Source organism: Lonchura striata, chromosome 28, assembly GCF_046129695.1.
Source record: "Lonchura striata isolate bLonStr1 chromosome 28, bLonStr1.mat, whole genome shotgun sequence".
In the NCBI taxonomy this organism is placed as follows: domain Eukaryota; kingdom Metazoa; phylum Chordata; class Aves; order Passeriformes; family Estrildidae; genus Lonchura; species Lonchura striata.
Window position 1 is genome coordinate 2,735,026 of NC_134630.1, and position 28,000 is coordinate 2,763,025.

Below are 28,000 nucleotides of genomic sequence, written 5' to 3' on the forward strand. Positions count from 1 at the left end.
CCAGCGAGGAGTCCAAATACTGCGATTGTACGTGAGAGCGTTTGTTCCATTGCGAGTTTAGTTACTGCTTTAAAACCAAGTGTACAGATACGGCATTTCAATTTCTCTGATGCTTCCTGGAAGCCATAGAATTTAGGGGCTTTTTTTTAATAAAAACAAAAAAAATAAAATAAAAAAAAAATCTTTAAAACCCAACATATTCTTCTGTGCTTCACTGTGTGGCTCCCAAGGGTGAGGACATTGCCCAAACACCCCCTTTTTGTTTGAGGCTCCCTCAGCAGTGGGTGGGAGCAGCCTCAGCCCCTTGCAGGGGCTCCCTGCTCAGGAGCCTTTCCTGGAGCAGCAGGAGGAAAATCTCGGGGTGACAGGTCAGGGGAACAGCAGCACAGCCGATGGCTCTGGGCACCCTCCCAGGCTCCCGGCAGGTGTGAGTGAGGAAGGTGATGGTGATTCCCTGCTCCAGCACCGGGCCGGGCTGGGCTCCCCTCAGGGAAGCTGCCCCTGGCCCAGGGGCTCACGTTCACCAGGGCCCCACGGCTCCCGCGGGCAAAGGGCCCTGCTGACCCCGCAGGGTCAGAGCTGAGTGCCCGTGGGAGCTGTGCTGGGCACAGGAGCAGAGCCCAGCTCTCATCCCTGCTCCCACAGCCTCTCCGTGCTGGGGATCACAGGCCAGAGGATCTGCTTTCCCCTCCAGGCCTGAACCTGCCAAGGCTGAAGCAGCTTTTTCGTGCATTTAATTGTCAAAAATCTCCAATTCAAGTTCAAGAAATTCAGTCATAAAATGACAGCACCCAGACCAGAGTGTGCCCACCCTGTGCCATCCTGCTGGCCTCCTACCACCACCTCATACCTTGAGGGTCTGGACTCCCCAGTGGTGATTGCCAGGCTTGAGGATTCCCGAGATCTGGCTCATCCCACACTCCATGGATGGGACACTGAGGACCCCACACCCTCACCTGGGGATATGGGCCAGGAGCCAGCTTGGCCCAGATTTCCCCTCCACCATTCCAGTGGCCATCATTCTCTTCCAGTCACAAAGAAACTTCGTAAAGACAACCTCAATGTCTTTATTGTTTTCCTATTTACAAATCACAAAGCTGGCCAAAAAGCAGAGTGTGAACACGGGACGAGAGCATCGGATACATTCATCAAATAGCACAGGAGCCGGGCCGGGCCCGCTCTGCTCGGAAGGTGACGTGGTACAACAGAATGGCTCATACTTCTGGGAACAGGCATGTCCAACAAGGAATTACATTCATCTATCTACAAAAGCCAGAATTGCATCAAACTGCAGAAAAGCCAAAGAACAGAAGTTGCTCGGGTGTAGTTCAGAGTTTGACTCCTCTCCCTCTGTGACAGGACAAGCTGCCAGACCTGCCCCACACAGGGAGGGCAGGAGGGTGGGATTTGGGACGAGAATTTGCGTAACAAAATAATAAAGAGAACAGAACTTCCAGGGAACAGCCAGCGGGAGGCTCCCCCTGCAGCTGGGCAGGGCCCCAGCCCTGCTCTTCTCAGAGCCAAGTGCACAGCTCTGCCTCTGTCAAATTCCAATTATTCCACTATTTCCACCTGTAGTGGACGCCCCGAGGTGCAGAACCCAGATCAGAGCCCCTGGGGAAGGTGCAGCCCCAGCACCGGGCCTGGCTGCCAGCAGTGACATTCCCACCACCTTCGGGAGAGGGGTGGTGACAGGAGCAAGCACAGTCACGGACAGCCCGACGGACACAGAGCTGGGCTGTGAGTCCATCTCACAACGTTTGCATTTGCATTGCACAGAGTCGGGTTCAGTCACCAGGTCATGGAGCCAGGGTTGGGATTTTTTTCTATTTTTTTAGTACTGGCCATATTAGAACCATCCCACCTGGAAGCAGGCTGACAATACACAGCTCACACCATCTCCCTGGAGCACGGAACACACTCTGGGCATCTCCAACAGCTACTGGTGAGGAGATGCAGGGCACTCCCAGGCTGCTGCTGCATGGCTGAGGAGCAGACTCCAGCCAGCACAGCCCCAAGATCCTGGCTGGGGCAGTGGGAGGAGGAGGAGGAGAAGCTCCAGCCAAGGACAGCCAGGTTTCAACTTCTAGCAGTGAAATCCAGTGGCAGCAGCTGCCCAGAGAGTGGCAAGGGCTCCGTGGCTGGAGCAGGAATCAGAGAAGGGGCCCTGAGGCAGCACCACCCCAGCCAGTCCCACACAGACTCTGGTGACTCCAGTCTTTCTGCCAGGCTGAGCTGAACTCCAGCTTCCTCTGCAGAAGAGGGGAGGAAGAGTCTCGTGGTCTTCACTTGTGGGCAGTGAGGGTGGGGCTGGTCAGGCAGCTCAGGAGCAGCCACCCTCTGTGACAGCCACGGGAAAAAGCAGCTGGCCCAGAACAAGGGGTATCTTCAAGGTCACCGAGCTCCACAGCTCAACAGGTGATGTTTGTGATCTCCCTCCTGTGCCTGGCCAACAGGCAGCGTGCAAACACACACCAGCATGCAGAATATTCCACATTTTCCTGAACCATTTGGTAAATCCTCGTCCATCTGCTGCATTATAGGTAACAGGCAGGTGCACATCCAGCCTCTCTTCCTGATCCCATCAGGGCAGCAGGGCTGAGGCAGCAATGCACAGGAACAGAGGGAAACACATGGAAACGTGCATGGAAACTGCAGGAATGCCCTGGAACAGGTAAGGCAGGTGCCCTTCTGCTTCAACTGACAAACCCTGGCACCCTGCAAAGGATAACGAGCAGTAACAACAGAGCTGGGGCTGCCCAGGGGTGAGCTGAGCATCACCAGCACTTGGGACGTGCCAGGGGTGTGGAAGCAGCACCACGGGGACTCAAGAGTGCAGCAGGACCTGCCCCGCCAGGCTGCTGCCCCTGACCACTCTGCAGGGAGGTCACCTCGCTGCCACCAACTGCCCGAGGTGAAGATTGTCACAGATCGGGTGAGAAGAGCAGGAAAATGCCTCGGTCCCTCCAGAGGAGCTCAGCTTTGAGGTCTCTGAGCCTGTGTAGTGCTGGAACAGCAAAGCCTCAGGGAAAAGGCCACTTTCCATGACTCTTGAAGGTGGCTCTGTGTGCTGAGGCTGCTGGGAGGGAGGGAAGGTGCTGGGCACAGGCTGGCCAAGCCCTGCAGTCTGGCCTGGACTGCTGAGCTGGAGCAGAGCAGAGGCCACCCAGCCCTGACCGAGTCTGTCTGTAGGACCATCTCCTCATGGCAAGTGAAACCACAACCAGAGCCACTCGTTACCTTGTTTCTGACCGGTGGAAAAGCATCTACATTCATTACAGTCCAAAAAACGCACGCTGTTAGATAGGGTTAATCAGGAGGTGAAAAACAACAAGCCACAGACAACCTACAAATGGTACTGGGACACCAGCTGGCCTGCACTGGCACACCAGCTGGCCTGGCACCTGAGAGCAGCAGCAGCACTAGCACAAGGCAGAACATGAGCTTTGAAATGATTTCACCGTGACCTTTGGCTAGTGTGGCTCCAATTGGTGTGGTCAAACTCAGCCAGAGATTTAGTTTGGGAGGCGACGGGGAAGAGTCGAGTCCAGGGCGGGCTGGCAGTGGCACTATGTGTAGAAGATGATCTCTGGGATTTGTCCATCCTCCACGGAGGTGCCGTTGTTGTTCCCAGCCGCGTAACAGAACGTAAAGCAGGTTTTGGCTCCCGTCGTTGGTGATTCATGGATCACTTTGCGCAGTCCTTTGGTTCCATAGTGGGAATCTGGACCCTGCAGGGGTCATGGAAGACAAGAACAGGTCAGGATCCGGCTGCTGCCCAGGCTCTCTGGTGGGTTCAGAGCTGTGGGGATGTCAGCTCCTCCCTTTTCCTCCTCAATTTGCACCTCAGGTATTCTGACCTCAATCCCATCTCTAGCAGAACTTAACACTAATTTAACCAGCTAGATATGAACTTTTTGAGGCCACGGCAGCAGTCTCTGGATTACACACCTGCAGGACTCACAGTTCAGCTGTACACGTAAAAAAACTCACCCCATCCCCTCCCCAGTGAAACACCTGTTCAGTGCTGTGAGACAAGTCAAAAACCAGTTCTGAATGCTGGGGGTGAACGAGCTCATGGCAGCAGCAGGGCACACAGAGACCTTGGACATTGCACCACTGGCCTCGAAGGACACAGAGCAAGGCCCAGGTGCCCTCACCCCACCCCGGGTGGTACCTTTAGAGTAGCACAGGCTGTGTAGTTGACGTTGGGTAAAATCTCAACAGGCTCCTTGAACATGACCCGGAAGGTGTTGGACGATCCGTCACAGCTGAAGCCGGTGTCATTCTGCCCCAGGACCGTGTTGCTGTCTGTGTGGATGATCTGCAACACAGACCATCCATGAAAGGGTCAGCTTTTCATCTGGACACCGCCAGCCCTGCCCACATGAGTGTCCCTGAGCTGGGCTGAGCCCCAGGCACTCCCAGATTGACCAGCCCTGCACTGTCCATTACTCCTGTCACCCATCAATGCTCTGACTACAGAACCACAGAATCCCACATTTGGGTTGGGATGGATTTAAGGATCATCCATCTCCAACCCCCTGCCACCCACTATCCCAGATTGCTTCAAGCCACATTCTGGACTTGAATTTTCAGGGTTGGGGCAGCCAGAGCTGCTCTGGGCCCCTCTGAGCTCACCACAGAGCTGTGGGCTCAGGTCTCACACAGCCCAGAACACCTCCTCCTCACCCCCAGGCTGGCAGAGCACTGCAAGCCCACTCTGTGCTTAGACCCTTCTCCCCCAGGAGCTCAGGGCAGCAGGATGAGCCCTGACAATCAAGAAGAAATGCTGACAGCCTGTGCTCAGCACACCTGCCCTGTGTGCTGGAGTGACTCTCCTGGGGACAGTCCTTCTCCAGTGACCCACACTGGGGTGGCACACGGGCACCCAGAGCAGGCACACAGCATCCATGGGATCCACCTGGTCTTTGGACAAGATCATGATGGACCTGAGACAACTGAGCCTCTCCCAGCCTGCTTGGGGTGGGAATTCATGCACAGCTGCTTCCCAAACTGCCTCCCAACTGCCCCAAAGCTGGGAGCAGACCTGGGGAGATGCTGCAGTGATGTGACAAAATCAAGAGCAATAATCCTCCTGATCCCCAGTGTCCCATCTGGCCCTTGCTACATCTGCCAGCCCCCCTGCCCAGGGACACACACAGTCCCTCTGAACCTCAGGTTTTGTTACAGATTCACTAAAACGTGTTTGTCAGCCCCTAAAACAGCCAGGATTTTTAAGGTAGCAGAGAGAATTACCTGTATATTCACTTGGTAATCTGTTGGCCCGTGTATGGATCCGTATAATCCAAACCCAACCACAAATATCCTTTTGTTTACTGAGAACCTGCAGGAACAGAGCAGGAAAGTCAGTCCAAACCTGACACTCCTGTATTGCTCCAGTACAAAGCTGATACACAAATATCTCCACTTGTGCTGATTTTACATCTCTGATTTAATCAAATCTACACAGACTTAAGTGTAGCCCTTACTAAGAGGTGAAACCCTGCACAGAAACCATCAGCTGCACACTCACACCTCTGATTGGTCCAGTGGGCTTGTGTGAAACACAAAGCTGCACAATCCCATCCCCAAATTTCAGGGTCCAGGGTCAGGAAGTGTTTCCAAGTTGTGGCAAAACATCAGCACCCCCAAATGCCCGCCAGGCCCAGGCGGGGCAGCCTGGGAGTGTGGAACAGTGCCCATGTCACAGTGTTAACCCAGCAAACACCACTGGGTACTTCACTGCTGAGCCCTGGGCAATTGTTCATGTGCTGCTGGGTATTTGCTGCATTCCAAATTTACCAAGAGCAGACATAAGGATTCTGTCACTCCTAAGTGCAGGAATTCCTGCTGCTAAGGAAGAAGGGGAAGGGTATTTACCCCATTACAGCTCCACCTTCTCAGGCAGGAGAAGCTTCAGTGCCTGCCAAGCTGCCAGCAGCATTTCTGCATCCATCCACCAGCTCTTTTAGCCCTGTAGTGTTTCCAGAACAAATACCTGGGGCAGGCTGGAAGCCTCAACTCTGCAGCCAGCATGGAATATTCAGGGTTGGAACCGACCCTGATGCTGCAGAGGCTGAACCTCAAGTCAAACCCAAACTCCAAAAGGTCTGTGAATGTTAGAGGTAGGAGCAGGAAGTGTTTGCAGCTGGCAGCAGTTCCCACTGCCAGGGGTAAATGGACCAGAGGATCTCACCAACATCTCCAGTGCAACAGAACCATCTTAAAATTTGTGAAGAGCTTCATTGCTGCGAGTCCCCTTCCACCCAAGATAAACACAAAGCAGGAAAGAACCCCAAGATTTCCTGATTCCCTCCTGTCTTGCTCTGCCTTGGGAACACAAACCTTGCAAAGCACCATTTTCCAGCCACACCTGCCAGTCTCTGTCACTGTAACTGGGCTCTGCTGGCTGGCCACAAGCTCAGGTCTGAACTGGGTGTCAGCAGAACTTTACCCCAATCCCTCTCTCCAACAGGAGAGGTTAAGGGGCTTCAACAAGCCACACTGACACCTGGAGCAGGGAACCAACCTGACGGAGCACTGGTTACCTGTCCCCCACAAAGCATGGCAGGGGAACAACTGGTGACAACTCATTTATGTGCCTCTAAGCTGCAGGAAGCCTTTGGGGGGTTATTTCCCTCCCTTTCCAGAGGCCTGTGCTGGGAGCTGCATTTCCTGGAAACCTTGGCCAACAGAGATGCAAAGTGGCAGCAACATGCAGGTCAGTGCATCAGGGGATGGTTCTGCCCAGCAAAACACCTTCCCTTTGGGGTGACACGGTGGGAAGTCGGGGTCTAGCACAGAACCTCGCGTGTTCAGAGCTAGAGCAGTGGGAGGCTCAGCAACACGAGTCCAGGGGTGGGAATGGGCGCGAGAGCTGACCTGATCCTGTCACTCGTCCCACTGTACCCCCAGCGGCTCTCCACCTGCTGGAAGCGGCTGATGCTGCACTCCTTGCCCCGCAGGCAGCACCGGGGCCGGTCGATGAACTCCACCCGCGGCTTCGGGTTCACCGTGAAGTGCAGGAACAGGCTCACCACCTCCCGGTCCGTCAGGATCCCAGACTGGGCAGGCCCTGCAGAGGGGAGGGAAGTGGCAATGCCGTCAGCCTTAGGGAACCACAGAGTCCTGGAATATCCTGAGCTGGGAGGGACCCCCAGGGATCATCAGCCCAGCCCTGTCCCTGCCCAGACCCCCCAACAGCCCCACCCTGCCCAGCCCTGAGAGCGCTGTCCAAACGCTCCTGCAGCTCTGGCAGCCTCGGGGCCGGGACCATTCCCTGGGGAGCCTGGGCAGTGCCAGCACCCTCGGGGGGAAGAACCTTTCCCTGAGCTCCATGCCAAGGCCTGGCACAGCTCCAGCCCTCGCTGGGCTCCAGGAGCTGTCCCAGAGCAGAGCTCAGCCCCTGCCCCTCTGCCTCCCCTCGGGAGGAGCTGCAGCCCCGAGGAGCCTCCCCTCATCTCCTGTGCTCCAGCTGAACGAGCCAAGCGCCCTCAGCCGCTCCTCAGACCTTCCCCAGCTCCGTGTCCCTCCTTGGGACACTCTCCAACAGCTTTGGATCCTTCTGATCTTTTGGGCCTCAGAACTGCATAAGCAGAAGGAATCCCTCTGGGATTTTCATGGGGAAACAAGCCTGACTTGCCGCTGGCACCAGGCTAAACCCCCATCACAGATGGGATCCCAGTGGTGCATCAGGATATTAAATCCCAGACAAAGGTGCTGCCCTTTATCCACAGGGCAGTCCTGGGCTGCAGAGCCTCCATGGATCATGGAACTGTGATTAACTGCCCAGCTCTGTGGAGCCCAAATGCACTGGCCTACAAAAAAATCCAAAAGCATGCAAGCTGATCCTTGCCCCACTCCTTCTGGAAATGGTAACATGGGTAAGAGACAGGGATTTCCATACATCCACACTGGTTGTTCAGACAATGGAAGACCATGAGAAGAAAGGAGAAGGACTGTCACACAGTTACCATCAACTCAAAAAGTTGAAGAGTATTTTTACTCAAGGCAAAGGTGGTTCAGCTCATTCCTTCAGATATTTAATGCACATCTTGCATTTTAATACCTTTATTGTAGAACCTTGGAAAAAATGCTAATGATTTTAGCAAGAGCTGGAGCACGTTCTCATCTCTTCTCCAGTAACAAGACATTTTTTCCAGAGTGATCACAGAATCACAGACTGGTTTGAGTTGGAAGAGACCTTAAAGCTCATCCAGTGCCAGCCCTGCCATGGCAGGGACACCTTCCACTGTCCCAGGCTGCTCCAAGCCCTGTCTAACCTGGCCTTGGGCACTGCCAGGGATCCAGGGGCAGCCACAGCTGCTCTGGGCAGCCAACTCACTGATGCTGAACTCTGTCTTTGCAAACTACTTGAAATACTTTCAAAAGTGAAATTGCATAAAATTAGTCTGTTAGCCTAACACTCAAAAGCTTCTCTACAGCTGTTTGCACAAGGCTTTGAACAGAAACAAGACCACTGAGTACTGGTGAAACAACAGCAGTTAAATGCTCTTTAATGTGGGGAGCAAATGCCCAGCTACTTGCAAGTCCAAATCTACTTATAGCTGGTTAAATTCAGCATGATATTACCCAGACATAACCTGGTCCAATGATGCAGATGGGAGAGACTCAAGAATTCAAGGAAGTCGACTCCTCAAAGGTAAATGAGCATTGGATACTTTGTTCAGCAAAAAATCAGCCTCCTTGATGTGTCTGAACTTATCCTGTGTTGTTGCAACTCAATTCTGCAATGTTTCAAATTACCTGCTCTAAGGGGAGGGAGGGACACATTTGCCAGTTAAAACATCTTCATGCAAAACCCCTCATTTGATACCAGATTATACAATAAACTGGTGAAACCACTGCTGTAAAATTCCCTCTTTTCTTGGCTTTTGGGAGAGAGGGGTGTGGAGGGGAAAGGTTGCACTCCTCTGTCCTACTGTGATCACAGAAATCAGAGTCACTCAGAAAAAGGACAAAGATGAAGGAATTCCAAGTTAATTCCTTGTTTAAGGAACAGCTGATCATTGCAGTCCCCCAGGTTTGGGACTTTTGTTCATCTTTTAGGTTAAAGTGGATGGAGAAAACTTAAGAAAACTGGATAATTTATCTTAAAGCACAAAGGTCCGAGTAGGACAGGCAGTTTGTGACAGACAACATGGGGAAGGGCACTGGCACTCCCAGCTCAAAGCCTGCAACCCAAACTTGCAAAATGAACACTTTCCTTCCAGTGAGAGAATGATACAAGGTCGTAAGGAAGGACTGAAAGAAATGGGATCTGCAGAAAGATGCAAAGATCTCTGCTTCACTGAGCAAGCTCCCTCTGAAGAAATCCACATTCCCCAAGGCCACATCACAGCTGTGACAGGTCAAGCAGAGAGTGGGGACTAAATCTGAGGCACAGATTTTCTCCTTACTAACAGCCCTCCTCACGTGGGAACAGGGACATGCAGGACTGACCAGCTGATGCCAGTGCTGTCCTGAGAAGTGACCTGCAAAGGAAGGGGTCAGTGCTCCTGTTTGCTCCTGTGTACACAGCACTGCAGCCTGAAACAAGTTACAGCCTGGAAAATGGCTCCACTGTGTCTTTTTAGCATGAAAACTATTAAAGCCAATTGCCAGCTTCCAATCCCTGGGGAATCCCCAGATGATGAAGTGAAAGACAAAAGCAATGAAAAGAAAACAAGGCAATCTATAGTCCAAGCTGTGAAATGAGTTAGACATCTCTGTGGATCAAGATCTTGATGTAAACTTGAAAAATACTTTGAAACACAGACTAAACAACACCAAGCCTACAGCTCAAAGAACATTTTCAAAGTTTTTCAGATATGGGGCTCTGCTCTGAACAGCGCTGGCAAGACAGGGCCAACACCACCACAGGCAGAGGATGGGGAGAAACATCCCCATTTCCCTTTGGGAACAGGCTATGATCAACATCAATTATTTGCACTCCATTGGCTTTGTGTAGTTTAAACAGTCGGGATGGCTGGGAAGGGGAGCAGGTGAACCCCAGTTTGGATCTTTCCTCTCAGTTGAATGGGACAGTAACCATCCAACCATGCTGTGAGAGCAAGCACAGCTGTGATCCCCCTGCTCTTCCCACAGGAGCACCACAGGCTTTAAAATGAGTGAATGGGCATGGATGAAAATGGCATTCGGACAATAGATTTTGTAATCATAGAATCACAGAAGAATGCTGGAAGGGACTTTAAAGCTCATCCAGTGCCACCCCTTGCCATGGGCAGGGACACCTTCCACTATCTAAGAGTACTCCAAGCCCTGTCCAGCCTGGCCTTGGACACTTCCATGGATGGGGCAGCCACAGCTGCTCTGGACAATCTGTGCCAGGGCCTCACACCGTAATACTACAGAATTTCCTTCTGATATCCAGTCTAACTCTGCCCTCCTTCAGGGCAGAGTGCTGTCACTCCAGGCCCTTATGAAATGTCCCCTTTCCAGCCTTTTAGGGAGAGAATGAGGGAAAACGGGGAAGAATGTGGGGAGAATCTCATATTTAAATCACTACAGGATACACAGAGAAAATCCTCTTCCGCGTGACTTGACTCTGTGCAGCTGAGGGAAAGCAAAGACCAGGATTGCCAGAAACACCTTTGTTGAGTTACCTGCTGCAAACTCCTCAATAGTCATCAGTGGGAAGCGGATAAGGGAGAGAGCTTTGCCCAGAACCTTCCGCTTGTTCTCTGGAATCACCTGGAGCTGCTGCCGCTGACACTCGGCCTCCGACCAGCGCACCACGGCATTGAACAGGCGAACCTCCCGGATCCCCAGGGTGTCCCTCTCCAGCACTGCCACCAGGGTGTCTGCAGGGCAGGACAACAGCACAGCTTCAGCCTCTGAACCCCAAATCAGCCCCTGTCACCTCGCCAGGAGTACCCCACGCACAGCCAAGGTACAAGAGGAAGCGGCTGAACCAACAGCATCTCCCAAAAGTGCTGCCTGCAGCCTCTGAGGAAGATTTATCTGCATATTCCATCAGCAAGGAACTCACTGGAGCAGTAAACAGAGCCCGTTTAATTGGCATGTTAATGCAAGTGCAGGAGGATGAATTGCAACTTGCTTGACGTCAAATTTGGATGAAACAAGCAGTATGAAAGCCAGAAGGTGACCTGTGCCTTACCTCCACAGCCCATCTCATTAGAAGAAGGTTAAAGCCTGAATTTTAATGGTCATTAACTGTGCCCAGCAAGTTTGGAAACTGCAGACGGTAATTAAAATAGCCAGTCCTTGCTTCCAAAAACACAACACCTTTTTAACTCCAAAACCTGACAAAGACTTGGGGAAGAAAGCCAACTCTACAAAAAAAGGCAAGTTTACACCCACCCAAAACCTGCCAACATCAACACAGGAAGCAGGCTTTGTGTCATGCCCAGAAAACTCAAGTTGCACCAAAGTAAGCAGATTCCAGGGTATTTCTGCAGGCCAGGCAGCAAACTCTTTGGCAAATTCCCTGTCTCCAGCCACTTTGTGCCAGAGACTATTCAACTGATTGCTCCAGAACAGCCAAGCATTATTAACCTGTAACAACTTTGGAGACAAGCTGGTTATGAAAGCAGGGAGAGAGAGGGAGGGGTGGAAAAGAGCTTACCCAGGTCAATGTCTGTAAACCCCTCTGCATTGAGGGCATCTGAGGTGTTCTTGTCTATGTTCTCCAGGCACAGGCTGGCCAGCTGGGGCTCATCAAACAGCCGGGCCTAGGCAGGAAAAAGCATCATTAACAGAAAAGGTATTTTAAAGTTTACACTAAGAACCCCCCCCCCCGTCCCCTCCCACAGCCCATCTTCATTAGCAATACCATGCCTGACTGCACCAGGAATCCACTGGGCCTTTCACAAGCAGTTAAGCATGACAAGGCAAACACTAGAGAATTCTGTGTTTGGCAGCAGCCCTGGTTCAGCTGTGCATGTCTTCAGGCACGTCTTTGTTTTAACACAGCCTGGGTGCAGGCACCAATCGTGCTTTCCAGCACCACACTGACCCTGTCAGCTGAGCACAGGCAATTTTTACATCATTTTTCTATTTACAAGAAAGCTTTGCCCAGTGACTCCAGGCCTGCTTGCTCTAGGAATAATGCAGAGGCAGCTTATACTCTAAGAACAGCCACACTGATCTTGTGCATTAGCAAGAAAAAGCTGTAGCAGCAGTGCCTGTGTGTCCTGGGGAGCCCTACAGGGTACACAGCCTGCTTAGTGCATTTCCATGTTTTGCACAGAAACAGCTACTCTAATCCAGTTACCTTAAAATAATTTGTCCCAAAATAGGTTACTATTCCAAGCAAAGCCTTACACAGCCTGAAGAGCTGCTCAGAATTTCTCATCCCAACTTAAGTGAAGTTTTGTAACAATTTTGCTGCCACTTCAGATCACCCTGGACTGCCACATATTAGCAGCCCTGTGTCAAGCATAAGCAGAAATGGGTGGAAGACACAAAAAAAACCACTAAATGACCTCTTTACTTCAGTGCTTTGGTTTTGTTGTTTAGGAAGGAACTGCCTTGACATCACACCTAACAAGAATACACCAGACTAGAACTCGCTGCCACAGGTAAGGTTTAAAACTCATGTTTTGGGCTGGGAATTCCATCACTCAGGAGGTGCCTTCCAGCATCTTCTGCTTCACCCCTGCTTGTGGCATGCAGAGCTCAGCAAGGCCAATCTTTGTGCTGAAACCTCAAGTGCAGGAAGCTGAAACAACAATTTCTCAGGGCCCAGGGAAACTTCAGCAGTTGTCACCTGCTCCAGGGGCTGGAGGGCTGCCAGCGCCTTTACACTCTTGGCATCAAGAGCTGTGACTAACTCAGACTTTACTACTGTAGTGGCTCTTTGGACACGTGAGGACTTCGGTTATGCTCGCAGAGCAGCTCCAGGCAAGCTTTATTTCCTTGCTGATCAAAGTGACACTTGGATGCATGTCTGGCAGGAAAGAGGATCACGGCTCACTACGAGGCACAATCAATTAGGAAAGCTGTTTGCCTCTGATATTTCTGCCACTGATCAGCAGTTGCTTGAGACAAGACAGTGACACAGCTGCTGGACCAGCAGATTGGGCAACACACACAAAAGGAGGTTTGGGGCTCTACCTGGGATCTCAGGTTCATGATCTTAAGACTATTGGGCAATGTCTTGTACAAGATACATCTCAGGTCTCCTTACTGAAGAGGTTGATGGTTTGATGCAGTGAAAGCAGAAAACAGGTAGGTTTTCACACTGCAGGACCAGAAACAAGAGGGTTGTGAGAAGAGATACTTTCAGTGAGGTGCAGCCAGCCATCATGATCAGGCACGTTTCTCAAGCAAGACCTACCTCAAACATTTCAGACTTGATACAGAAAAATAGTGAATGTAAAACTAGATGAGAATCATCACTGATGATTGCACAGAATAAACAAGCCACAAACAAAAGGCATCAGTGTTGTGGTGTGTTTTGCTTTGAATCCACGTTTGCCCCCTGCTCTCCTCCCTAATCCCCTCCCTTTTCCAGTTGCTAATTTTCCCAAGCCGTTCCCTAAGCTCCTCCCTTCCAAGTTGTCAATCCTCCCTATCCCTAGCCCTTTCTCCAGTGTAGTAGATAGGGACAGGCGAACGGAAGATTTCGGGATGTGACGGAAAACGAGACCCTTCTCCCTTCACCTTGCAACACATTATTACTCTCAGAGCATGTAACTACACCTAACTCAGTAGTTTTCTATTCTTCACTAACCCTAGAGACCCTACTAACCCCCCCTGACATAGCAAATTCCCCCGAGACTATTTAAACCCATGAGATAAAATAATAAAGGCCATTTGACCGTCCACATTAGTGTCAGTGTGCGTTAGTGGCCTGAGCGAGACCAGGCTGCTGTGCTGCTCCTTGCAACCAGGTCACCTTGCCTTCTCCTGAAGGCCACACTCCAGAGAGTTCTGTGTCTGTCTTGTTGCCCTCAACACCCCATTTGTTACTGTGTATTATTCCCCTGCCCTGTTTTCCCTGATAGGCTCATGAGCTATTTGCTATTTTCCCCACCTTATACTCCTCTCTTACCGTATCCTCACTGGTTCACTTTCCTACACCCCTTACTCCTGTATAAAAACTTCTCTTCACCCCCGCCCAAATCTTGTCGGAGCCCAGGAATAAATCCATCTTGTCCCACGCCAAGCCCCGTGCCATCGCTGTCTGTCCCTGCTGATAGCTGGGATTGCAGAGCTCGCAGGGAACAGTCGTGCCCCCGCCGCAGCCGCCCCGCAAGGCGCGTACTGCAGGACATCAGGAAAGCCTTTCCCCATGTGGCATTTCACCTGCCTCAGTGCCACTGATAGAGTGCCAAGCAATATTTTGGTTTTGGCACCCAAAACACAAGGATACATTCCTCCTTTGCCACAGAAGGACCTTTGTGACCTGTAAGGAAGTCACCATAAACCTAAATATTCCCTTGCCAAAGCTACAAACTCAAGTGCAGAGACACAGGAAGCCACAAAAAGTCTCTGCATAACGAATACCACCAAAAGCTAACACCTCTAACCTACCATGAAGCAATGGCTAGCCTTAGATGCCTCCCCAAAACTTCATCTATGGGAAAGATCTGTTCCCAGCTCCTGATCTTTCAGATTGCAACTGCTGAACTCAAAGAACAGGAAAGCTGCAGCCAAGGAGCTGCAATTGTCCCACCAAGCATCAGATGGGAGCAGAGATATGGCTGCCATCGCCCAATCAAGAGCCTTCAAGTCCTGAATCTGCCTCTGGGAAGTGCAGTGTGGATCCCCCCTTCTCAGGGGCTGCCTCATCTGTTCGTGGCAAGTGGAAAAAGGGCCAGGTGAAAGAGGATGTGTGAAGAAGGCCACGGAGTGTTGCAACAGAAGCTGAACCCAAGCAGTGACAAGTGCCTACAAACAGCAGTGTGACATGGAACTACTTTGAGAACTGACCCAAATATTTAAACTAAAAAATAATCACAGCCTAATCCTGAGCAAAGAGCTCAGCAGTGAGTGCTTCAGGCCAGCACTGCTTCAGTATCTGCACAACTGCTGGTGTAGCCACTACCACCCACATGGTACCTACAGCCAGAGCCTGAGAGACACCTGTACTCCTGACGAGGGGAAAAGTCCAGCAGACAGGAATGCTGGGTGAGACGGGCAATCCCTCAGAGCCAGGCCACCTCAGTGTGCTGGTTCCCAACTCAGTGCAGCTGGGAAACTCCTCTGCAAGCTCTACTTAACATCAGGCATCACAGCAGCTTTCCTGAGCTGGCTGATCAGAAATAGCCCTCCAGAGCCACTCCAGTCTGCCCATTCCCTAAAGGATAGAAACTCACACTCAAAGCCTGTGTGTTTCTTATTCCTATAGCACCCAGAACAGGGTGTTCCTGGCAGTGCCAGACTCCACCACACAGGTGACAGAACTGTGGATGTCACCAATATGGCACCAGCTGTCTGAGAGTGACAGGGACCAGAGAGAGAAGACAGGGCTGGGAAACAGGGATGCGTGATGCTCATTTAATCAACCTGGACACAAAGTCTGATCTTTTCCAAACTAAGCAGAAGTTGTAAACACTATCTCCTACTTTGCTGCTTCAAGAGTCAAGTGGAAGGTGGAGAAGCCCAACCCTGAGACTGGATCAGACCCAGGGCCAAGGAACAGCTGCTCTGACATTCTGTGTCTGTGAGCCTTCAGTGCAGGAGGTGGAGCTAGAACAGGCTGAGGAAGAGACCACCTTGCTCCTCTCCTATGAAAATATACCAAAACACTCATGAAAAGGTTTTCTTTAATCCCCACTTCAGGAAAAGTATTGCACGAAAGTCCTTCAAGGAATGGCTGAGCAGCTAGACACAGCACTGAGAGAAAGCTCAGCATTACCAGTCCTGATTCTGTAACACACGGAAATCCTCTAATTCCACTTTTCTTCTTGGCAGATGAAATCTTTCCACCCTGTTAACTCCATTCCCAGCTCACACTCTGGAAGGAACCACCTGCCACAGTGAAACAGAAAGATCTGAAACAGCAGCAATGTTTGCTGTATATTGTTCTTTGTAAGAACCTGCTCAGCAGTGCTGGACTCCTGTGAGGAAGAATTCAAAACAACCCAGAACTGCTCCACTTTGGATGATCAATTCTGGAACACCCAGAAAATTCCCATTTTCTGACTCTGCTGGACCTTGCTGAAGGCAGATGATCAGAAACTCACCTGAGTTAATAGCATGAATGCATTGTCTGCTCTGAGGTTTTTTTTAAGAAACTCCACACAATGAGCTTCAAGGGCTGGAACTGCATATTTCTTAGCTGTGTAAAGTGTTGTCATAACAGTCTCTGGTCCAATCTGAACTTCGTCTGAGTAAAGAAATCTGAAAACATGCAAACAAACATTGCTGTGGTGAATTAAGATAACAGGGTAAAACCACTTCAATTCATAGAAAACGTTTGTGCCTCTGCCCATCATCCTGGTCCATTTCCTCTACTGGAGAGATAGAAGGGTTGTCACATCCTTTCCACCGACTCTGGTTTAGCAAGATTTTTTTTTTTTAACAGACATTTTACAGTATAGCTTTAACAGCTGGGATTTCCACTGGTGCATCCCACCACCAGTGAGCCCTTAGCCTACCACTTATGCCAGGTTAAAACAGTCTCTGGCTAACAGCACCCCTTAAAATTCATATTTTTGGCTGTGCAATTAGAATAAACAAGGATAAAGATTCAATCTTGCTTGCCTGCCTCAGAAGAGAAACTCTATTTTATGCTACTAATTCAGAAGTGCTGGGAAGCATTCAGACATACCCATCCACTGCACATGAGATGCTTTTCCCACACTCCCATTTCTCATCACTTTATAGATTGAACTGTTTCATTTCATGACACAGATCTTTAAGTACAGCTCACAATGTAACTTCAGCATAAAGCAAGAGTTAACTGCAGTGAAAAATAAGGACTGCCATTCTGCAGCAAAGCACCAGCCTTCACTGTGAGGCCAAAACAAGGAAGCACTTTCATGATCTGAAAAAACAAAGGAAACCTAACTGAACTCCCTAATACCTGAACTCACTGACCAGAGACAGCAGGAACTGAGAGGCTGAGCTCAGTAAAACTAGTGATGTGCTGGTGTTAGTCCTTCTCACAGGATCCCAGAATGGTTTGGATTGGAAGGGACCTTAATGACTGTCTGGTTCCAGCCCCTGCCATGGCAGGGACACCTTCCACCTTCCACACACTCCATTCCCCATCCAGCCTGGCCTTGGGCACTGCTAGGGATCCAGGGCAGCCACAGCTGCTCTGGGCACCCTGTGCCAGGGCCTGCCCACCCTGCCAGGAACAATTCCTGCCCAATCTCCCATCCAGCCCTGCCCTCTGGCAGTGGGAGCCATTCCCTGTGTCCTGTCCCTCCAGGCCTTGTCCCCAGTCCCTCTCCAGCTCTCCTGGAGCCCCCCTAGGCCCTGGAAGGGGCTCTAGGCTCTTCCCAGAGCCTTTTCTTCTCCAGCTGAACAGCTCATGCAGTATTTTTTTACTGTGTCTCCTTTAACCAGTGCAGCATTTGCCAGTCAGGATCTCAAAGACACAAAGTACAGAGATGTAGTATTGTGTTAACTGTGCTTGGCATTCCTATTCCTGGGATACTTTGGAAGCTCCAGCAATTTTTTGCTCTGCATTTCTCTGAAGGGGACACAGCAGCAGGTTGTGTGGCTGCTATTCCTGGAAGCTTCATGCAGCAGCAGGGCTCTTCCAGAGGGATGCCAGGCAGCATTCCCATCTGCAGCAGAGGAGCTCCTGCTCCTCCAGCTAGAGAAGACCAGGCTGCCATTCAGGGAAGCATCAGCAGTGTGATCCACAGGCAGGGAAGCGCTCTCACTGCTGAAAGCAGGCTTTTGTGCTGCCTCAGGGCATTTGTCAATAGCAGCATCATGCCACAGGTTAATCAATGTATTTTGCACTCATCCCTTCCCAGCCCCATTTGCACTGAGAAATCCTTTCTATTCCAAGATTAAAAGAACACAGTGGCTCTAAAACCAATTATTTGTTTACTTAGTGACTGTGTCACTATTTCTGTTTACCACAGTCCAGTGTTTGCTAAGAGAGACAACATGAGAGGTTCAAACTGTGAAAAAACCCAGTACCAATTTAAAAGAACATTTAAACTGTAAACCCAGACAATCAGACATGTTCTCATATTTGGGTTAACATAATAATAACGAAAAATAATCTCTTACACAATTTACTAGCCCAAACTCCATCACAATCCAGCATCCAGACTGGACCTTCTGCAGAACATTCAGGATGTTTGTCCCTGGATAAGCTCCTGATCCTATAGCATTAGATCATGGCTTGGACGAATTCCAGAGACATATGTAAGGATCAGCTGCCATTCTAGAGCAGTGTTTGTAGGGACTGGTTTTACTCTAGGAACTCATAGCACATACTTGGTCAGCTTTCTCCTGTAAAGCAGCACCCAAACTTCCTCTGGCACATTTAAGCTCTGAGCATTTTAAAAGCAATTTAAAAATTCATTTCTAGATTTAAGCAGCCAAGATGTCACTGGACCATGGGCATAGCTCAGAAGCACTGAGGTAATCAACCAACAACTTCTTCCATTTAAAAAATGTAAATATTTCTGTTGAAATCCACCTAAACTCACCACTTTATCTTTTGAGATGATGGGTTCTCTTCTGAAATCACTCTGTTTAATCAAGTGCTGAAATCTCAGCACTGGCAGGGAAGCATCAGGATTTTTGCCTCTATTTCCCTGGATATTTGGGCCTCACAAAGATTTAAAGATAGTTACAAGCTCTGCACTCCATAAAGATCTACATGGCTGATAGGCACACACCAATTAGAGGGATTCCCCACGTGCTGGTGTCTGCTTTACAGCGAGCCAAAGGGGAAGGGGCTCGGGGCTCCCAATTATTTCTGGCCTTTCATTCTAGCCCAGATCAATTTAAAAATATTCCAAGACAGCACAGGCACGACCAAAGCACTTTCTGAAGGTAAATCAAAAAGTGTGCCAGAGCTATATATAGTGACTGCTCCCAGTAGGAAACGAGAGAGGAAGATGTCAAGAGCACAGGACTGGAAACCCCTGGAAGTAGGTTACAGAAATCCTATAGGAACAGGACAATGACTTTCCAGCATCCATTCAGGACTGCTGCTGGATGTTGTACAGCACCAGCCGAGCTTAAAGGAATTGGTGAATAGGATGTTACAGCCCCTTCCTCCTCCAGCACACAGATTTGCAACACACACTGGAAATGTAAATTCAAACCCAGCTCTCCAAAAGAGGAATAAAAACCACACAAAGGCTGATACCACATGGAATGGCTGACATTTATTACACACCCCTGCTTACCTGTTACAACTTGCTCATGACCTAAACAAGCTACAAGTATTTGTAACTTACAGAGCTTTCAAAAGATCATTTTTTCCCCTCTTCTCTCAAACAGCATTTGGCTGAAACCAAACCAATTAGTGGCTAAGAAGCTATAACACAATGGCCAATATTTATATATATAGACATTATAATTTTTTAAATGCAGTAGCTACAGTAGACTTTTACCCAAGAAAACAGGAATTGAACACCAGCATTTAAATACTGTTGAACATCTCAAAGAGGCATTTCGTTTTGGAAGTTAACAACCTCTGCTCTACAAATACTTCCCTGCTTTCATTAAAAACATTTTTTTGCTACACTAAATCTGTGCATCCCAGTTATCCTGTGCTTTAGAAGCAGCTTACTTGAGCAGCGCTAGGAAGGCAGCAGGCTCCACATCAGGCAGCTCAATCTCTGTGGAGGTTGTGGCCATCCCACCATTAAACATTGCATCAAAGACAGCACTGCCCACGGCCAGCACGAACCTAACGTGGAAAAAAACAAACATGCAAATAAAACCTTATGTTAAATCATATTTATATTCCAAAAAAATCCCAGGCTGGCTGCTAATCCCCAAAGCCACCCTCAGGGAAAGCAAATCGTTTGTGGAGTTAAAGCAAAAGTGTTTTGCAAGAGCAGGGAGGGTCAGGCTTGCTGCTCCGTAACTGCAAAGCACCAAAGCTGCAAGGAACTTCCTTCTGAGCCCTGTCCTGGCATACAGCACAGTAATGGTTCCCCAAAGGCCAGATTTTGGGAATTATGGAATAGAATATATATGCTTTGTAAAACCCCTGTAGGAGCCTATGTATCATCCCAACGTCGAGAAGCAAAGAAACAGCAAAGTTAAGGATTCAGGGTCTTCCAGTAAACAGAGCCCAAGTCTTGGCTGCAACTCCCCACAGTCACCTACTGGAAAAACTTATGGAAAACCTGTCACTGCACACTACCCATCCTCTTCCACAGATGCAGGCACACATCTTTGGTGATGGCATAGCAAACTCCCAAAACACAAACCGCACCTGCACCAGGAGCTGCAGACCCCCAAGCCCTGGCATGGGAGCTGTCCTCCCCATGTTGCTGAGTGGATAACCTGCTCTGGGCTCAGCCCAGAGGGAAGAACAAACCTCCCTCAGAGCAAACCAGCACAGCGAGGTGCACACAAGCCTCAGCACTGCTGGGAGCTTACATGGTAATACTGGCACAGAAAAGGACATTATCAGCTCTAAAGAGACTGAAAGCAGGAACTTGCACAAAACAGGTTTGAGACCAAAAATTATGTCCCAGCACACCCATTCAAACAAGATGATCTCCCCCTGCAAAAGGTATCTCCTGTTTTAGGAGGAAGCCCAGGCCTGGGCTGCTAAGATCCCTCTTGTTTTAGGAGGAAGCCCAGGCCTGGGCTGCTAAGATCCCTCCTGTTTTAGGAGAATCCCCTCCTGTTTTAGGAGAATCCCCTCCTGTTTTAGGAGGATCCCCTCCTGTTTTAGGAGAATCCCCTCCTGTTTTAGGAGGAAGCCCAGGCCTGGGCTGTTGAGGGGCCTGTATATATTTAAGCTGCTGTACCTGCCTCAGGACTTAGAAAGCCATTTTGAAAACTTTCTTGTTCAAAAATGCAGAGGTGAGCTTTTGCCATAAAGGATTCCTGTGGTCTGCCACCATGCAGCTCCCTGAAGTTAAACTGAAGGTCACAGCTCAGCAGTGTGGGGAAGCAGAGCAACCCAGGCTGCAGGAGATGACTACAACCACTTCTCTACCAACTAGGAAAAGGAAAAAGCTGGAATATTCCAGGTTCTTGCTGCAGTGGTTTGATGCACACTTCCAGAGAAGCAGCAAGAACTGCAGGCAGAAATCCATACAAGACAGCAGGCATGGGGCAGAAACCTCCAGCCCAAGAAAAGTCCAGCTCTAAGGGGGAATTTCAGTCACATTTAATAGGAAATGACCTTTTAAAAGTAGGAAATTTCCATTTAAATGATGTTTTCATTTTCTCATTTTTCCCTCCCCTCCCATCCAGAGGAGGCTTCCCAGGGATACAGTGGAGTGAAGCTCCATGAATGTGCCAGGCTCATTTGCTGTGATGGAGTTTGGCTGACGAGCCGGCTCATTGTTCCTGATGGGCTCAGGGAGCTTGGGACAAACCACAGTGGTTACAAAAAAGTACACACATGCATATTTCTGTCAAACCATTCTCAAGAAAAATGTCAAGAACAAATAAAAACCTTCCTCACAATACCAGAATTGCCAGATGAAACAAAAATCCTTGTTCCTCCAAAAGCAGCCATGGTGGCAAAACAATCGCTGGCTTTGTCTGATACTAAAAATTAACATATATTAATTGCACTCTCAAATTTTCATTCTCACAGCCAGCACAGTATAGGTCCTCAATGAGCAAGAGCTTTCTGAAGCTATTTGAAAAGGGCATTCATTTAAAAAAACTCTCAAATGTTTGCTTCCATTTCAGCTGGGGACAAATCAGTCAGATTTTGTAAACTGCTGAGCCCTAATAGGATCCCAGGAGGTGCCAGAGAAACACAGGACTCCACATTTGAAGTTCTCTTAAAACACTAAGAGAACATAATTAACATAAGAAAATCCCTCTCTCTCTCCAATGTTTTCTCACTCTTCCTAAAACAAATGCCTAAAGCAGCTCTAAAGACACTCCAGGAAAAGCAGGGATGTTCACCACCACTCCTACACCATCCACCAGCTTCTCCCAGCCGTGCAGGTCTGCAGGAGGAAGAAATGGGGTTTGTTTCAGATGGGAAAATCCAACAGAGGGTTATTTCAAAACACTTTTGTGACCAAAACAGAGTGGACTATTGAAAGGAGGCAGAGAAATAAGCAGAAACAGAACTAAAGAATTAAGAAAGCGACACCTGATTTCTGCTCATTCCCTTTGCATTAGGAAGAGCCAAAGTAAACTGACTGTCAGCAGTAAGAGTCACAGGAACTTCCTTGAGGTTAATTTGTCTTCAAAAGGATCCAAAGCTGACTACAGGCTGTTGAAGGCCTGCAAGCAAATGTCTTTCCTTCTGCTATTTTGTTTCCTATGACAACTTTCACTGCTTCATGTTCACCTTGGCACCACAACTTGTCGCCTGGTTTCATCTGCACACCCTCCAGTGCTGCTCCCTTTCTAGGCACTACAGTAACACCAGTAACAACAAAAGAAACCACTCAAAGCCCACAACTACCCCACTGCTGCTGAACAGCTCCCTCCTCCATCTGCACCACTGCAGAGAAACCTTAAAATATCTATTCCAGAAGAGCTGGCACAGGAACACATCAACACATGACGTGCTGGAGCTCGGTGACACCGCAGGTGATGAGAAGCTGCTGCTGGTGTGCTGGCTGCACATGATGCAGACCCTGGGTGAAAGGAGCAGGAGGCAGGAGCAGCCCTGCATGGGAGCAGGAGCCATGGGACACCTCAGCACACGACACTGCAGGAACTGTGAGTGAATATATGCCCGAGAAAAGACTCCTGGAAACAACAGCCAAAATCTTATTCAGGCTGTCCCCAAGCTCTAGATCTCCCAGGCTGGAGCAGAGACAGGGTTGCATCCTCACATGCTTGCCCTGCTCACTCTCAGGCCCTGTTTTCTGGCCAATTAACAAGTTTAATTATGACACCCATGCAGTTCCTTGCTGATGAGGTTTAGACATTTCTAATCCCATTTATACTGTGCTCAATGAAGCAGATCTGGAAAAAGACAAAAAACCCTTCCTTCTTACTGCTGGGTCTAATCAATGAGTTGACCTTGGCCATGCTGGTGCCGTGAAGCTTTGAGGCAGCTGCTCGGCCCAGCCTTGACATTGAAAAAAATTAAGGCCATCCCATCTTTTTCATGGTTGATTCAGCAGCAAGAGGGAATGAGCTGAAGGCTCAGAGACAGGGCTTGCTTCAGGCTAGGCAAGGAGCTTCCACAGAGGTCTGGAGTTTCCTCCAGGTGGGAAACACCTGATCTTCTCAGGGCTGCAGATATTTGGACAGGTGACCCTTCAGTCAAACCTATTCACACTTTTTATCTACAAACTGGGCTCTCACACACAAAATTAATGTTTGCTCTTAGCTGCTCTGTGAGGTGTCTTTTCTCTGTTTCTGTGGCTTGATACGAAGTGCTGAGCCACAGAGTCCCAGATTGGTTTGGGTGGGAAGGGACCTTAAATTCCATCTCATTTCCTCCCCTGCCATGGGCAGGGACACCCTCTGCTATCCCAGGCTGCTCCAAAGCCCCCTCCAACCTGACCTTGGACACTTCCAGGGATCCAGGAGCAGCCACAGCTGCTCTGGGCATTATGTGCCACGGCCTTGCCCCCCTCATTAGATATCATGAAGGAACAATTCCTTCATGATATCTAATATAAATCTCCTCCCCTTTCACATTAAGGCCAGGTGCATTCAGAAACACACCTGAACCTACAGCTCTGTCAGAAACCTCTTCTGGCACCAGCAACTGTGGACATCACCTGTGCTCACTGGACACACACCACTTCATTACCTCAACCTACAAACTCTCCCCATTCCCTTGGCTCCATCCAGGAGAAGACTGGCCAGGAATCACCTACACCATCACTTCCAGCTCCCATAAAACTGTATCTCTTGGATTATTTGTGCTTCCCAGTCTGCTGCCAAAGCCATTCCCAGCACACCATAAAGTCACATTGAGGATGACAGGAAGGATGCTGCAGACCACTCCTCAAGGCACCACAAGGAGCTGTCCCTATTTAGGAGATGCTCCTCCTGCAGCCATGCTTGGTACCTGGCCTGGTCTAAAAATTTACACAATTTAACCAGACTGCAGAAATACTTACCTGGGAGCTGTGCACTATTGTGCCAGGGCTGGTTTAGATTGGATATTAGGGAAAATTTATTTACAGAAAAAGTTGTAAAGCATTGGAATGGGCTCCTAGAGTGGTGGTGGAGTTACCATCCCTGGAAGTGCTGAAAAAACCTGTGGATGTGGCACTTGGGGACATGGTCTGGTGGTGAATGTAGTGGTGCTGGACTGATTATTGGATTTGATGATCTTAAAGGTGTTTTCCAACCTTAATAAGTCTGTGAGTTTATGATTTCAGACATCTGACAAAGCACGAACACCTGCCCTGTTTGCTGAAAAACAGCACCTCTTCAACTGAACCCATGGATGTTTTGCAATTAAATTCCAACACAAAGGATCTTCTGCTGTTGAGCTGCTGTGGGAGAACTGAGCACAGAAGGGGTCTGGGTGGTTTTATTTTAGGCTCTCTTATTTCTTAAATAACCACAGTACTTCATTAATCACCAGGACATCCCAACTGTAACACCACACGGACAAGTTTTACTAAAATCTCTAGGATGCTTAGGTGGGATGTCACACCATGACACACTCCATTCTATCTTTACCACCCAGAGCACCAGATGAATTTCATAGCAATTAAGAAGCAGCTCACTTCAGGGACATTTTTTTTTTTTTTTCAAAGCTTCATTTATTTTCCATTTATTTCTGGGCTGAACATCACCCATCCCCATCCACCAAGCCTAGTTCCCAGGATAGGACCAACCTCACCCAAATACTAATTAAGCTTCAAATTATAAGAGAGCAAAGCTGACACCCTAAACACTCAAAACAGCCTAGAACAACTGTGGTTTGTTCTAAAAGTGAGAGAAAAGGGGGAAATCTGAAGGGGGAACTTACAGTAACGTGAGAACTTAGGAGAAAAGCAATAGTTTGAAATTGTTTGGAGCAAGGCTGCCTTTGCCAAGCACCACTTCCAGGTACACCAAGGAACCTCCCCCACCCAATTAAAGTCGGTTCCATCTCTGAGCTCTTCCTTGGGAGGCCCTTCCCAGGGTAGGAGGAAGAAGGTGGCATACATGGATTCACTGGAGCTCTCCCAAGAAGAAACCAGCTGAATGTCAATCAGCCACATCAGATCTGCATCATCCAGGTGGAGGCGATTCCGAGCTCCACGATTCTCAGTTTCTCTGAGCTGCAAATTCTTAAATGGCAGCTCAGCCTTACGCATTAACCTCTACGGGTTACCCAGGCCCAGTTGTCATTCTCAACACAGCTCTTCATGGTGGAAGATTAAGCCCTAAAACAGGGCTTCAGAAAAGATTCAATAAAGGCCATTTTAAAATTAAAGTGCTCTACCTGAAATTTGGGGTCTCAAATCATTGTTCCTTCATTTCCATCCCCAATGCTCTCACATATTTTGGTGACCCCTCTCAGCAGGGATCAGGCAGTCTGGGAGACTATTCCTCCTCTGCTCTACTTCCTACCAAACCAAGGGTTATTTCCAAGCGAGACCCAGGGATGTGGGGTTTTCCGTGCTGCGCCTGTCCCACTCACACCATCCCTCTGGGAAAAACACTCTCACCCAAACCCTGGATGCATCCCGCGCTGGTAACCATGAGGAGAGACATGACACTGCCCCGAGGCTGGGAGACATCTGGGGCAGCACTGACCACAGTGGGGGTCCTGCGCTCAGGACGTGTCCCTGAGCAGGGGGTAAAATGTGGGGTGTAGGTATGTGATCCCCTTTTGTCTCTTCACAGGGGAGGTGCAGCAGCCCAAACCCTGCACCCCTGTACCCCACTCGACGGCACATCACCACCCGAGGCTGCAGGAGAGCCCACAGCACTCCCAGGCCATCTCTGAGGGACACTGGGGATGACAGGCCATCCCCGATGGAGAGTAAAGAGATCATCCCTGAAGAGGATGAAGGGCCATCCCTGAGGAGCAGTTCTGAGAATAAGGAGACATTCCCTGAGGAGCAATCCCTGAGGGGCAGTTTTGGGGGATAAGGGGACAGTTCCCTGAGGAGAAACACGAGGGAGCAAAGGCAGCAATCACTGAGAAGCAGTTTTGGGGGATACGGTAGTGATTCCCTGAGGAACAACATAGAGGGGTGAGGAGAGCAATCTGTGATGAGAAGTGAGGGGGATAAGGATGCAATTCCCGGAGGGGATTTGTGAGCAATTCCCTCAGGGAATAACAGGGGGAGAGTAAGGGAGGTGGGGGGAAAGACGAGCCACCCTCGAAGGGCAATTTGGGGGTTGAGGGGTGATTCCTGACAGGAGGAGGAGGAGAGAAGCCTGAGGGACACTTTTGTGAAATAAACGGGCGATTCCCTTTATCACTGTGGGGGCCATGAGGGGAAGCCATGAGGGGAAGCCCCCAGGCCCATCGAGCCGACCCTCCCGAGGCCCAGGAGCCGCGGCCACCCCGCAGGGCCATGGGGATGGTGCCCCCACACCCCTCACCCCTCATCCCTCCCGCATTCCCGGCTCCCCACGCGTGGGACCCCCGCGCCCCCCGCCCCACCTGTGCGCCGGGATGCGCTGGGAGCCGCGGCCCTTCCCCACCAGGAAGTGCACGTCGCTGAGCACCTCGTTGTTGAAGAGGAACGCGAACCGCTCCTGCACCGTCGGCTTCGTCGCCTGCCAGTTGTACACCGGCTCCCGCTGCAGCGCCCCGCCGGGACCGCCCGCCCCGCCGGCTGCCCCCGCCGCCCCCGCCGCCGCCGGGCCCCCCGCGCCGCCGCCGGCCGCCGGCGGGTTGGCGGCGCCGCTCTGGTTGTAGGTGAGGCCGGGCGGCGAGGCGGGCGCGCCGTTGGTGCAGGCGGCGGCCGCGGCCCCGTTGCCCGGCGGGGGCGGCGGCGGCTGCGGGCAGGAGGAGGAGAGGCCGCCGGGGCCGCCGCTCCCTCCGGCCGCCATCTTGTGCGGCGGGGCCGCGGGGGCGGGCGGCGCGGGGCGGCGCTGCAGCAGCACCAGCACCAGCAGCGGCGGGCGGGACACGGCGGCGGGCGGGACGGGGACGAGGGCCGCGGAGATGTCGGCGGAGGCGGCGGTGGCGTCGATGGCGGTGCGGATGCAGAGCGCCGGGCAGCAGCGGCGCATGGGGCGGGCGCCGCCGCCGGCCGGGCGCGGGGGAGCGGCGGAGGCGGCGGCGGGGCGGGGAGAGGGCGGCGGGCGGCGGGCGGGGCCGCACGGAGGGGGAGGACGGAGGGCGATGCGAGGGGGAGTGAGGGGGTGATGCCGGAGGGGATGGTTCCTGAGGGGCGAGCCTTGAGGAGGATGAAGGTCCATCCCTGAGGAGCACTTTTGGAGATGAGGGGGCGATCTCTAAGGGGGGCTGAGGGACGATCCCTGAGGGGCTCTTTTGAGAGTAAGGGGGCATTTCCCTGACGAGCAGCAGATGGGAGCAATCCCTGAAGGGCACTTTTGGGCCAAGAGGGGATGAGACCCTGGGGAACCAGTGTGGAGGAATGAGAGAGGCAATTTTGGTGGGCGATCCCTGGGGACAGTGTGGGGGATGAGGGGACGATCCCTTAGGGAGAGTAAGAGGGTGATCCCTGAAGGGCTGGGCCCCGAAGAGGATGGGGACCATCCCTGAGGGACAGTCTGGGGACAAAGGGGGCGACCCTTGAGGCAGCGAGGGTCAGTCCCTGAGGGACGGTTTTGGGGAATGAGGGCGTGATCCCTGACGGGGAGTAAAGGGATGATCCATGAGGGAATAATCCCTGAAGATGATGAGGGGCCAAACCTGAGGGACAGTTTTGAGGATAAGGGACCATTTCCCTGAGGAGCAACGTGGAGGGGGCGGCAAGAGGAGCAATCCTTGAGGGGCAGTTTTGGGGATGAGGGAGTGATCCCTGAGGAGGATGAGGGC

At 50.7% G+C, this 28,000-nt stretch overlaps 1 protein-coding gene across 1 annotated transcript; it reads right to left on the reverse strand.

Annotated features, from left to right (window-relative positions):
* Nucleotides 1–1,047: 1,047 nt before the first annotated feature.
* On the reverse strand, nucleotides 1,048–27,230 carry BTBD2 (BTB domain containing 2). Its single transcript, XM_021528251.3, has 9 exons — nucleotides 26,654–27,230; nucleotides 19,709–19,828; nucleotides 16,179–16,335; nucleotides 11,612–11,717; nucleotides 10,629–10,826; nucleotides 6,886–7,078; nucleotides 5,260–5,347; nucleotides 4,178–4,324; nucleotides 1,048–3,731 (listed from the first exon to the last, which is right to left on the reverse strand). The coding sequence occupies exons 1-9, from the start codon at nucleotides 27,226–27,228 to the stop codon at nucleotides 3,570–3,572; spliced, it is 1,746 nt and encodes a 581-aa protein (XP_021383926.2). The 5' UTR covers nucleotides 27,229–27,230; the 3' UTR covers nucleotides 1,048–3,569.
* Between the last annotated feature and the right edge of the window lie 770 nt (nucleotides 27,231–28,000).